Source organism: Oryx dammah, unplaced genomic scaffold (assembly GCF_014754425.2).
Source record: "Oryx dammah isolate SB20612 unplaced genomic scaffold, SCBI_Odam_1.1 HiC_scaffold_27, whole genome shotgun sequence".
NCBI classification, from domain to species: Eukaryota; Metazoa; Chordata; class Mammalia; order Artiodactyla; family Bovidae; genus Oryx; species Oryx dammah.
In genome coordinates, this window is record NW_024070211.1 from 17,508,908 (window position 1) to 17,522,226 (window position 13,319).

General features: G+C 43.1%; 1 protein-coding gene and 1 long non-coding RNA gene across 11 annotated transcripts in view; one reads left to right on the top strand and one right to left on the bottom strand.

The window, feature by feature from the left end:
• Positions 1–13,319, top strand: part of SP110 (SP110 nuclear body protein) — a 45,273-nt gene that overhangs the window by 17,074 nt on the left and 14,880 nt on the right. For 6 of the 10 annotated variants that reach the window (XR_005718946.1, XM_040228146.1, XM_040228142.1 and 3 more), the window contains 4 exons: positions 2,231–2,380; positions 4,184–4,270; positions 8,161–8,226; positions 10,296–10,490. Coding sequence is in view for 9 of the 10 variants with exons in the window: in XM_040228146.1 (XP_040084080.1) it covers positions 2,231–2,380; positions 4,184–4,270; positions 8,161–8,226; positions 10,296–10,490 (498 nt within the window). In the remaining variant the exon portion in view is untranslated. The remainder of the gene's footprint in view (positions 1–2,230; positions 2,381–4,183; positions 4,271–8,160; positions 8,227–10,295; positions 10,491–13,319) is intronic. The other 4 variants (XM_040228148.1, XM_040228151.1, XM_040228145.1 and 1 more) reach the window with 3 other exon arrangements.
• On the bottom strand, positions 669–12,935 carry LOC120854277. The gene is made up of 3 exons (XR_005718947.1): positions 12,807–12,935; positions 2,243–2,434; positions 669–864 (listed from the first exon to the last, which is right to left on the bottom strand). It is a non-coding gene; the product is annotated as an uncharacterized LOC120854277 (long non-coding RNA).

The following is a 13,319-nucleotide window of genomic DNA, read 5'->3' on the forward strand; positions in this document are numbered from 1 at the left end:
TTTATATTGGAATATATAGTCAATTAACAATGTTGTGATAGTTTTAGGTGGACGGCAAAGGAACTCAGCATCCATTCTCCCCGAAACGCCTCTTCCATTCAGGCTGCCACACAGCATTGAGAGGAGCTCCCTGGGCTGTACAGTAGGGCCTTGTTGGTTATCCATTTCAATATAGCAGTGTGTACATGACATGATTCAATTTTCACCAACAAAAAATTATGGTGTTATGTAAAGAATGAATTGGAAATAGAAAAGAATGGATATAGGGCACCCTTTTAAGGGGGCAGATGCCGTGGGAGCTGACAGCAGCCTGGATTCAGATCTGGCAGTGGTTGGAGAGGAGGTCTAATCAAGATCACTTTGGAGGTAGAGTTGACGAGATTTGGTAAATTGGAAGCTGAGGATGAGAGAGAGAAATCAAGGCTTATTCTTCAGTTTCTGGCTTAAACGGCTGGGTGAATGGTAGGTGATGCTGTTGCTGAGGAAGGATGCAAATATATTGGGGGAAATTTTTAGAATTCAATTTTTGACTTATTCATTTCAAGATTGGTGCTAACTGTCTATGCATGTGTGTGGTTTGTCAAGAATCATGAGGCTCTGAGATTACCTGCTCTGGCAGAGTGATGTTCTTTAGATTATGAATATTGTAAAACCACAAAGCACCTGGGTCAGGAAGAAGAATTCTTTATTGATATTCACAACCAGTTCGACATTGTAGCATTTCTCATACGCAGACCCACAGGAATGAGGAGAGAGCTGATGGAATCTTCTATGTGAATGCAGATTACATCCTATAGACACAGGAGAAAAAAGGATGGATTTTCTGTTTGTATACAGGACAAGGACAGTCATCCTCTTCTGCTCCTGAAAAGAGAAAAGCAATTTTTTAAAAACTGCTTTGAGATAAGATTGAAAAGATCTTGAGTCTTCATCCTAATTTGGGAGAATGAAAATGCCTCTTTCTAAGAGCCAGAGAAACCCCAGGTGCCTCCAGCTTTTACTAAAGATTCTCCAAGTTCTGGGCTTCATCCCTTTTGACATGTAAACACCTAGGGATAGAGTGCTCCAATGTCCCTGGTACTGTGGGACTTAACCTAGGAGCCTAGCCCTGGCCACAACCATTTGATCATGACCAGAATGAGAAGTTTTATCACCTCTTTGGATTAGGCAGTAATTAACTAGCTAGAGATTTAATTTCTATGGTATATGAAAAGCAAAATAATTCTAGGGAAAGTGAAAGAAAACATCTCCTATTTTTATATCACATATACTTTTGTGTCTCAGGAAGCTAGAGCTTTTCACAGAAGCACTGAGAAATCAAGGAGACAATTTCCCCACAGTACACCAATTTGAAAATGCAAGTCACTCAGTCCTATCTGACTCTTTGCAACCCCGTGGACTGTAACCTGCCAGGCTCCTCTGTCCATGGGATTCTCCAGGCAAGAATACTGGAGTGGGTTGCCATTCCCTTCTCCAGGGGATCTTCCTGACCCGGGGATCAAACCCTGGTCTCCTGCCTTGCAGGTGGATGGATTCTTTACCATTTGAGCCACCAGAGAAGTCAATTTGGCACTCAGTAAAAAAATCTAGTCCAAAGATATAAATACAAAATCCATTGGCAAAATAAAAGGAGAAGAGAGCCCCAGTGCTAACACTCCCACTCCCACCCACCTTCATCCTCTGGGTCTCAGCCTCATCCTCCACTGCAGGGCCCCTACCTCTCAATTCTTTGATACCTTTTTGCCCTTTCCCTACCAGAGTCATCCTGGGTCTCTCTTGTCTCCTGTATCACACACAGGCCCTAGGAAACTGGGAAAAGTGCTTTACAAGACCCCTTCTCTGCTGAAACAGACCATCTGACCATGTTTACTTGGATGTGGCACTTTCTGGCAGCAGGGATCTGAAGCCAGGAAACAGGAAATCAGCCCCAGTGCTCTGGGATTCACCCAAATTAATCTGATTGATTTCAACAGTTTGCACAGAGAGTGAGAATAGACAGTAAGTTTTCAGGGGAAAGGAAGGTACATACAAGGAAAAAAAAAAAAAAAATATATATATATATATATATCTCGTTACAAAGAGATAGCAGGAGAAAAGTGAGGTTCAGAGCAGGGGTACCAAGGTCTCACAGTGGGGAGACTGGGAGTATGAGAAGGCAATCACTGTTCGGGGAAGGAGGAGGGCCACTGGGACCCCAATTAAAACTGTACCCAAATCACTGTTTGGCCAGGGGCAGCCTTACCTGGGCATGGGATCCAAAAGACACTCCAAGGACTGGATCAGGTGACTCATACAGAGGACGACTCAACCAGGAATACAAAGGTCATGACAAGGGCACAAAAGAGATGGACAGAATGTGCCCAGATGCCTAAATCAGAGGGTAAGGCTGGTGATGGAATTTGTCATCTGAACACTCAGTGTGGAAGGCTCTCTCCTTCAACCCACAATAGACCAATAACTTATCACTACAAATAATATATTTTTATGAAAAATAGCACACTTTTCAAATAAAAATATTAGTTAGGTGAGTGGTATCATTTTATATTTTTGCAACTCTCTTTAATGTCTACTTTAATCAAAGCTGGATTCTTTTAAAAATTTTTATTAACTATGTGCTTCTTCAATATTTTTGTACATATCTTTACTGTATTATATTGAGAGCTGAGAGAACATTTTTAATAACATCAGTCTGTACCCTGCTAACAATTGCTTTCTGTTTTTAAAGCTTCTTTTAATTTTTTTTTCTTTCATCGAAATATGTTTGGTGTACAATATTATGTTAGTTTCAGGTACACTACATAGGGGTTTCATCTGCATACACTATGAAATGCTCACCACCATAAGTCTAGTAACTTATTAACTAACCCCATTCAAAATTATTACAATATTATTGACTTTATTTCTTATACCATATGTTATATCCCTTTGGCTTATTTATTTTATAACTGGGTGTTTGTACCTCTTAATCCCCTTTACCTTTGGTTGAATCATAGGAAGAAAATCCAACCCCACACAAATTTGTAGCCAAAAGGGGGGAGTGCTTTAACAGTCTTTTGAGATATCTGTGGTTATTCACCTTTGATACTATACCAAAACTCAACAAGTGATAGTTTCTTAAAGGTTTGCTGTAACCAGTCTAAAGCCACATCAATGAGTTTTTCGTACTCTCTTATAGTAAGATGTTTCATACTATCTTGTGTTTCAAATGAATCTCCTACTCATGCCAGATTTTATAATATCATATACAACTGGGAAGTATTGGTTTACTGGATTTTACAGTGAGCTTACAACTCAGTCACCTGAGTATTGTTCTTGAGACAACCATGGTACTTCAAGGTGCAACAAACTACCTTCTATGTGCTCCCCAATTTTTCACATAGACTTTTTTCCTTTTGGCTGCATTGGGTCTTAGTTACATCATGCAGGATCTCTCATTGCAGTGCACAGACTGTATTGTGGAGCACAGGCTTAGTCACTCCACAACATGTGGGATCTTAGTTCCCTAATCAGGGATCGAACCCGTGTCCCCTGCACTGCAAGGCAGAGTCTAAACCACTGGACCACCAGGGAAGTCCTCACATAGACTATTAAAAAGAAGTGTTCTCAAGGGTAGAAATTTAATACAATTAATAATTTTAACTGTTTCATCAAGAACATTCTTAAATGAAACTGCTCTTTGTTTTTTTCATGTTGAGTAAGTGGTAGTGGAGAATGCAACAGGTAATTCTAAGATTTGGGGACTTTATTTGTACTGAAGCACCAGCATTTTTACCTGCTTTATCTGTGCAAAAGCCAACATAGCAAAAAAAAGGCAAAGAACATCTTATTATGAAAACAATTTTGACCTGGAAGTTCTCCTGAAAGAGTTTCCAGGACTCTCCAAGGGGTTCACAACCTCACTTTGAATCTCTGGTCCAGAGGCTCAAATGACTGCTCCCCAAAGGACATTGTGTCAGTAGTGGAATCAATACTGCCCAGTTTAGCTATGGCCCTCCCCTGACTGGCAGACAGATCAGTGGTATAATTATTCTCAGGAGGGTGTCTTGGAGGCTCAAGCAAGACTGGAACCTCCAGCCTTCAACTCCAGAGTGTTCAAAGTCCTTCCTGGTTCTCTGGGAGATTCCCCATTGACTTTCCAGAGGGGAAAGTGACATGAATGCTGGTTTTTTGTTTTTTTTTTCAGAGATCAGTGATAATACTTCAGAAATGGATGAAGGGAAGAGACCCCAGGAGCCACCCAGCGCACCACCAAGAATCACCCATGGCAAAGGTGAGGGATCGCAAGTCTCACAGTGCATAATCAGGAACCCAAACTTAGAGCTGTTTTACTCTGCGTCAGTGTTTCTCAGCCATTTGTTCATTATCGCTGCTCCAGAGAGCCCATCTAGATATTTTTTTCTAATCATGAACCCTACTCCCCAGGGTATTTTAATAACACAGGTATATTATATATCCATTTCTGTACTGGATATATTTATTTATGCTTTATACATGAAAAGAGTTAAGTTTTTCACCCCAAGAACCAATTAGGGGGCAACCCATCACTGTTAAGGCTCCCCTGGTGTCTCAGACAGTAAAGAATCCACCTGCAATGCAGGAAACCCAGTTTTGATCCCTGGCTAGGGAAGATCCCCTGGAGAAGAGAATGGTTACCCACTCCAGTATTCTTGCCTGGCCAGTTCCACGGACAGAGGAGCCTGACGGGCTACAGTCCATGGGGTTACAAAGAGTTGGACATGACTGAGTGACTCTCACTTTCTTTCACCGCCACTAAGAATTCATGCTCTAGGTATATTCATGGTACTTTATTACACTGCCAAGCCATCCAGTTTTTCCCTAAGACCCCAATCACCATATTTCTCGCATGACCTTTCTGGGAAGTGAACAGCTAGTCATAAACACAAATGTGATACTATGGCTGAGCATGAGCCCCTGACTTTGCTGTGCGCACGTGCAGGACTAGAGAATCGTGGTCCTTAGAGCACTCTAGAGGAGCCACCATTCTCCATCATAATAAAGTGAAAGTGAAGTCGCTCAGTTGTGTCCGACTCTTTGCAATCACATGGACTGTAGCCTACCAGGCTCCTCCCTCCATGGGGTTCTCCCAACCCAAGGATCGAACCCTGGTCTCCCACATTGCAGGCAGACGCTTTAACCTCTGAGCCAGCAGGGAAGCCCATTATGTTAAGGGATAGAAATAATGCTGTTAAAGCTTTGCCAACTCAATATTGATGGAAATGAATACAAAGATTGCTTATTCAAAAGTTTCTTTCTTATTACTTTCAAGATTCCATGGATGATGACAGTAAACTGTCTTTGGGAAAATCTCCCAGGAAAAAGTGTAAATGTAAAGAACTTATTTCGTCTCTGGTAGGGTAGATTTGCGGAGAAGGCAATGGCACCCCACTCCAGTACTCTTGCCTGGAAAATCCCATGGACGGAGGAGCCTGGTGGGCTGCAGTCCATGGGGTCGCTAAGAGTCGGACACGACTGAGCGACTTCACTTTCACTTTTCACTTTCATGCATTGGAGAAGGAAATGGCAACCCACTCCAGTGTTCTTGCCTGGAGAATCCCAGGGACGGGGGAGCCTGGTGGGCTGCCGTCTATGGGGTCGCACAGAGTCGGACACGACTGAAGTGACTTAGCAGCAGCAGCAGCAGGGTAGATTTGATATTATTTTTAATGATTGTTATGTCCTTAGGACATCCAAGCCAGGAAAAGATGTGTGTTTTTTACAAGAGTAATTTAACTTTTTGCAACATTAAAAAAAAAAAAAGTACTATAAAAGCAATATGCTGTGGCCATTAAGACTAACTTGCTGAATGTGACAGAAAACCACCACTTACCCTCCCCCTCCCAATAGTGGGTGAGGTAAAAAGGCTTATTTCTCTCTCCTATACAGAAGTAGGTGGTCGGGGCTGGCACCATACACAGCTCATTCTGGCTGTCGCTCCACCATCCTTAGCATGCGGCATCCCCCTTACTGGGCTCCAGCCCACAAGAAAGGAAAGAGGCAAGGTCAAGGAGAGGCATACCTCCTCCACTGTAGGACTCTATCTGCAGGTTAAATTTAGAATTCTGCTACCATTTCATTGCCAAGCAGCATGGATTTCAGCACCATCCATAGCAGACAGCTGTCCTGGAGACCCCTGTCCTGCAGAGAAATACACTGTGCAGGTTAAGCCGCCAAGATCTGGTTCAGCTTGTACTGAAGAGTAGCCCATCCTGTCCAGCCCCATGTAAAGTTCCTCATAAAATCTGCCAACAGTATGCAAAGTTATTAATCAGGAAATGAAATATCTATTTAATCTGCTTCTGCCACCTTATTTTTGCACCTTACAAAAAGGTCTGCATTCATGTACATATATATGTATACATTCTTTACATATATATATTTATATGTATATACATTATATATATATATACACACACATGCTTATTCTGCATAGTCTATTCTATAAACACTTCTAAACATTTTTCTCATTGTATCAATGTTATCCATTATCTATTTTCCTTTTTGGAGGGGAGGGGATATACAGCTCATTACTGCATGATTAACAATTTATTTCAATAATAACCTATTGGCGGTAAGTTAGGATATTTCCCATTTTTATATAAAAATAGAAATCATATTGCATGTGTTGGTATCTTTACACAATTGCCCAATAATTTCCTCCGAGTTAATTTCTAAGTGTAAATTACGTGGTTAGAGTCTGTATATCTTAGATTTCATATTTGTTACCAAACTATTCTCCAGAAAATACTGTTTTGCTGTTGTTGTTACCTTTAACAACACAAGCGCTCATTAACTACATCCTCATCAACCCAGATATGATAGAAATTTTTACAAGTTTGGGTATAATTCAAACCAAGCAATGAATTTTTTGGACTTTTAAGGGGGTCTAAAGATGCTTTTTAAAATTTTTTTCATTTGTATTTCCTCTTTTAATTTATGCTTTAATTTATGTACTTTCAATTTATGCTTTTTGTCCATTTTCTTAGTATACTATTCATTTTTTATTTTATCTATTAAAGACATTCATCCTCTAATGTTACATATATTGGAATTTCCCAGTTTTATTTTAATATTGCATGGGTACTTTTTGAAGTATGGGCATTTGAGTTTTTTAAAGGGTTAAATCTGTTCATCTTTTACCTTTATGATTTTTGGCCTTGACTTTGGCTAAGAAGATCATTTATATCTATGGCTTATAACAATCTCTCTATATTTTCTTCTAGTCTTGAAAAAACTAGTTATTAGAAAAAATGGCATATTTTAATGTTAATAATTTGCCACATCTCTGTTATTCTTTATTCCATCTTTTTTCATTTCCAAGTAGTTTCTTCACATTGACTCATGGTTCTCTTTCCTCCCCAAAGTGATGGGAAGATAGAAAAGATTTTACTCAAAAATTTCAAACTTTCTAAATTCCATATATATGCATTAGTAAACTGTATTGGTGTTTTTCTTTCTGGCTTACTTCACTCTGTATAATAGGCTCCAGTTTCACCCACCTCATTAGAACTGATTCAATGTATTTTTTTTAATGGCTGAGTAATACTCCATTGTGTTTATGTACCACAGCTTTCTTCTCCATTCATCTGCTGATGGACATCTAGGTTGCTTCCAATGTCCTGGCTATTATAAACAGTGCTGTGATGAACATTGGGGTACACATGTCTCTTTCAATTCTGGTTTCCTCGGTAGTGGGATTGCTGGGTCATAAGGCAGTTCTATTTCCAGTTTTTTAAGGAATCTCCATACTGTTCTCCATAGTGGCTGTACTAGTTTGCATTTCCACCAACAGTGTAAGAGGGTTCCCTTTTCTCCACACTCTCTCCAGCATGGCATTGAAACATGTATAATATCATATAAGAAACGAATTGCCAGTCCAGGTTCAATGCAGGATACAGGATGCTTGTGGCTGGTGCACTGGGATGACCCAGAGTGATGGTATGGAGAGGGAGGAGGGAGGGGGGTTCAGGATGGGGAACACGTGTACACCTGTGGCGGATTCATGTTGATGTATGGCAAAAACAATACAATATTGTAAAGTAATTAGCTTCCAATTAAAATAAATAATTTAAATTTAAAAAAATTTCAAACTTGTAGATCACTATAGATAGCCATAAAAGATGATTTTCTTTTCTGTTTCAGAAAAGAAGAGAAAAACATATAACTGGTCAAGTTCAAAAAAAAGACAGAAAAAATGTCTCTCAAAAGGTGAGCAAGAAGGATGAAGTTGTCATCCCCTTGGTGTTCATTAGGGTTCTTCTCTCCAGCCACATGGCCGACTCCACCCCAGTGCCTAGACCATCTCACAAAGGGAGAAACATGTTGGTTCTAACAGGCTTCTTTTATCTTATCACTGGGAAGGAATGAGGTGGAGGTGGACAGGAGGCATCAGACAATTTTGAGATATGGGACTTCCCAGGTGGCAGTAGTGATAAAGAACCCACCTACCAGTGCCAGAGACACAAGGGACACGGGTTCAATCTCTGGGTCGGAAAGACCCCCTGGAGGAGGGCATGGCAACCCACTCCACTATTCTTGCCTGGAGAACCCCCATGGACAGGAGCCTGGGGGGCTACAGTCTATAGGATAACACAGAGTCGGACACGACTGAAGTGACTTAGCACGCACAATGTCCAGCGCAAGTTCAGAGCCAAGAAGAACAGACAAAGCAAAACCCTGAATGTGTAGGCAGGATTCAGGTTCCCAGTCCCAAACTGGGGTTAGATTTGTGGTCATCGAGTGTTCAAAACCACCCCCAGAGATGCTTAGCATGCCATTGACTCCATGCATGAAAAAGCATGTTATTTGCAGCACAAGAAACAAAACTATATGTAACTCTGTGTTTCTCTGCTTTATTCCTTTTCATGCGCATCACCTTTTATCCTTTTCTTCTGCACTCTCTCCCTCTTCCCCTGCCCCTCTCCTTTCTCCTTGTTTCTTTAGTTCAAGATGTGCCCATGGGTGGGGATTGTCTTGGATTCCCAGCCCTTAGGATGGAATGTGGCACCCTGGGAGGGAATCTCCTCTCAGTGCCCAAACTGGAATCATGACAGGCATTTCACTGCTTTGGACATTTTCCCAATTTTTCTGCTTGTTGCCAATACCCCTCAGTCTTGGGGTCTGACCTGGGAAGGGACCAGAACCTCCTCCCTCACCCTTCTCCTCCCCTTGACTCTTTTTCCCAATCCCCAGCCCCGCTGCCTCCTTGTCACATGCTGAGTTCTCTCTACCAACAACTTCTGGGAACACTTGACTTTCAGACCTCTGAGCTTTTCTTGTTGGTGTATAAAAATAATTTTTGGAACATAGAAATCCCCTTTCACTCTTGTGTTTCTGAGATTTTGTGTAGTATCTCCAAAGTGGCCTCAACTGAGATCCTGGGCTAGATTCTGCCCTTTCCCGAAAATTGATTAACTTCATAATTAGGGAACCCTGACATTACAAGGGACTTCCCTGGGGGCTCAGCTGGTAAAGAATCCGCCTGCAAGGTGGGAGACCTGGGTTCAATCCCTGGGTTGGGAAGATCCCCTGGAGAAGGGAAAGACTACCCACTCCAGTATTCTGACCTGGAGAATTCCATGGACTATACAATGTATAAGGATGAAAAATACATAATTTGAATATTTTCTAAACTATGCTGCTTGTTACACATTCATTCCACAGAGATGCATTGAGCTGAGGTGTGTTCTGGCCACATGCCTTAGCTTCTGAGGACTTAGCAACAAGCAAAACAGATAAGACCCCTGCCCTCACTTATATTCTCACTGATACACATGTAATGAAGAGTCAGAATTGAAGGAGGAAAAGAGAAACAGGGCTTAGGGAGGAGAAGAAAGATACATCCAAGAAAAAGAGAGGAGTAATTATAGAGAAATAGTGTGGAGAAGGCGATGGCACCCCACTCCAGTACTCTTGCCTGGAAAATCCCATGGATAGGGGAGCCTGGTAGGCTGCAGTCCATGGGGTCGCTAAGAGTCGGACACGACTGAGCGACTTCACTTTCACTTTTCACTTTCATGCATTGGAGAAGGAAATGGCAACCCACTCCAGTGTTCTTGCCTAGAGAATCCTAGGGATGGGGGAGCCTGGTGGGCTGCCATCTATGGGGTCGTACAGAGTCGGACACGACTGAAGCGACTTAGCAGTAGCAGTAAGAGGCAGGCAGGGGTACAAAGGGAACTCAAAGTGAGGGGACTGGGAATGTGAGAGGAAGGTCGCTAACGGGAGGGCCACTGGGACCCTAGCGAAAACTCATCACAGATCTCTATTTGGTCCAGGAGCAGCCTCATCAGGGCTCAGAATCCAAGAGACTCAAAAGAAGGACGACTCAACCGGAAATTCAAAGGTCATGACGAGAGCCCAAAAGGCACAGGCTGAAGGTGCCCGAAAGCCTGCACAAAAGGATAAAGCTGGTGGTGGCACTGGTCACCTGAATGCTCAGCATGGGAGGGTCTCTCATGGAGCCCGCACAGGTGATGCAGATCTAAAGTGACCACTAGAAGGAGGGAGAAGCATTGGTGAGGCAGCATGAAGACAGCAGGGGGCTTGGGGTCTGGGTGTGGTTGTTGGGAGAAGTAATCGTGTCCCCAGGGTGCAGGTCACCTCTCCCAGGTTCTGCTGTTTACATATCCATCAGCAGAGTCACCTCTGCTCCATGGAGTCTGGGGGCTCCTCTCTGATTCGGGCCGGCCCAGTGACGGGAGTGGCAGCAAACCTCGAAGTGGACACGTTCTCTGGCTTATTTCTTCATGGTTTGTCTCTGGAGGTGAAATAGGCTAATGCATGAATCTGCATATTTAAAATTATCTCGAGACTTCCCTGTTGATCCAGTGGTTAAGAATCCACCTAACCGTGCAGGGGACATGAGTTCAGTCCCTGGTCGGGCAACTAAGCTCTCGTGCCACAACCACTGAGCCTGTGTGCCACAACTAAGACCCGAGGCAGTCAAATGAACAAATAAATATTTTTTAAAATAAGATTATCCCATACTGGGAAACCCCTGGTCATCCAGTGGTGAGGATTCTGTGCTCTCACTGCTGAGGGCCTGGATTCAATCCCTGGCCAAGCAACTTAAATCCCATAAGTGGCATGGTGCAGTGTGGCCAAAAAATTAAATTAAAAATAAATAATGCCATATCCGATGATCAAACTGTTACCAGTTTAGACTCCCACGAATGTGGTGTGGACACACTTTCCCCTATGTCTTCACCAGCGCTAGAAATAACAAGGGTTTCCCTGGTGGCTCTGACGATAAAGAATCTTCCTGCAACACAGGAGAACCAGGTTCAATCCCTGGGTCGGGAAAAGCCCTTGGAGAAAGGAATGGTTACCCACTCCAGTCTTCTTGCCTGGAGAATTCCATGGACAGAAGAGCCTACTGGGCTACAGTCCATGGGGTCGCAAAGAGTTGGACACGACTGGCTAACACACACACGCACAGAAATAACAAGCCTTTTCCATTTGTTGAACACACAGGCCAAGAGTGAGTCTGCCAGTGTTTTCCTGGAAACTTCTTTGCGCACTGCGCAGGGTTAAGCCCGAGGTGGGAGGTCACAATACTGCTCGCCAGCATCTCAGAAGGTCACATACTCCTGCCCTGTGTACTCAAGAAGGGCCATGTGACTTGGCCAGAGAACGTGGACAGAAGTGAGGGGGCCACTGCAAGCCAAAGCTTGAAACGGTTTTTCTAAAACAGGCCAGAGAGCGAGTCTTTTAGGTTTGGCTGGCTACACTGGTTTACGGCTGCTACTTTAACCCTTTCTTGGGAGCAGGAAACGGGCAGAGGCAAAAACATAACCAAGTAGGCCTGGCTCTGCTCCAATAAAACATTCATTACAGAAACAGACACTGGGCCGATTGGCTCCTGGGCCGTAGTTTGCTGCCCTGGGCCGTAGTTTGCTGACATCTATAATAAACCACTGAGTTCTGGGAGGACCATAAATGACTTCAGCATTCTCTAGCCTCATTTACTAACATCCCTGTTTTCATCTGGGGCTTCCCAGACGGCGCTGGTGGTAAAGAATCCACCTGCCAATGCAGGAGACATGAGACACAGGTTTGATGCTTGGGTCTGGAAGATCCCCTGGAGGAGGAAATGGTAACCCACTCCAGTATTCTTGTCTGGAAAATCCCATGGACAGAGGAACTTGGCGGGCTACAGGCCATACGTTAGCACAGAGGTGGACATGACTGAAGAGACGTAGCACGCACTCTTTTTATTACTTTTAAAATCCTTATTGAAGTGTAGTTGATTTACAGTGTCGTATCACTTTCTGCTGCATAGCACAGTGAATCAGGTATACGTAATACATATATCCACTCCAGTTTAGGTTATTTTCCATCTAGGCCATTAGAGAGTATTGAGTGGAGTTCCCTGTGCTGTGCAATGCAGGTCTCTATTTGTTGTCTATTTTATATATAGTATCATAGACAGCCCTGCATTGATTCCTATTCTGGTCAAGCTCGTCGCAGGTCGACATCTTAAGGAGCGCTGGTACACCGTGCTTACAGAAAAATGCTGGTGCGTAGTGTACAACTTGAGGGTCTCACACGAAGGAAAAGCCCAGGTGTACCCAACAACCGGGTCAAGAAATAGGACATAATCCACACCCATATTCCAACCCCTAGCCACACCCCCAGGGTCTCTTCCAGCCTGGTTCTCTGAGCATCACCCAGCGCTTCCTGCTCCATCCTGCTCAGGGCCAGCTCATGTATCTCCCCCATCACACACTCCATCCCCATAGCCAACCCCTCCATCCTCCTTCTTTGCTACACAGCTTCAGACTCACCTTGAACAAAGCCTCCTGAACTCAGCAGGTACAGTGTTTTTTCTTGGCAGCACTTATCACAAGTAAAATTCTTTTTTGATAGGTTTTTTTTTTTTTTTTTTTGGTTCTCTATTTTTTTGGCCATACCTTGAGGCAGGCAGAACTTCCCTCACCAGGGATCGACCCCACACCCCTTACAGTGGAAGCACAGAGTCTTAACCACTGGACACCAGGGAAATCCTCAGATCTCTTTATTAAAAAAAAAAAAGAAGAAGAAGAAAAGAAGTATAGTTAATTTACAATGTTCTGTTAATTTCTAATGTCCAGCAAACTGACTCAGTTATACCTATACATGTATCCTTTTTCAAATTCTCTTCCCATTTAGGTTGTTAGATAATATTGAGTAGAGTTCCCTGTGCTATACAGAAGGTACTTGTTGGTTATCCATTTTAAATACAGCAGTGTGTACATGTGCATCCCAAACTCCCTAACTATCCCTCCCCGCGCCGTTCCCCCCAGTAACCGTAAGTTCTT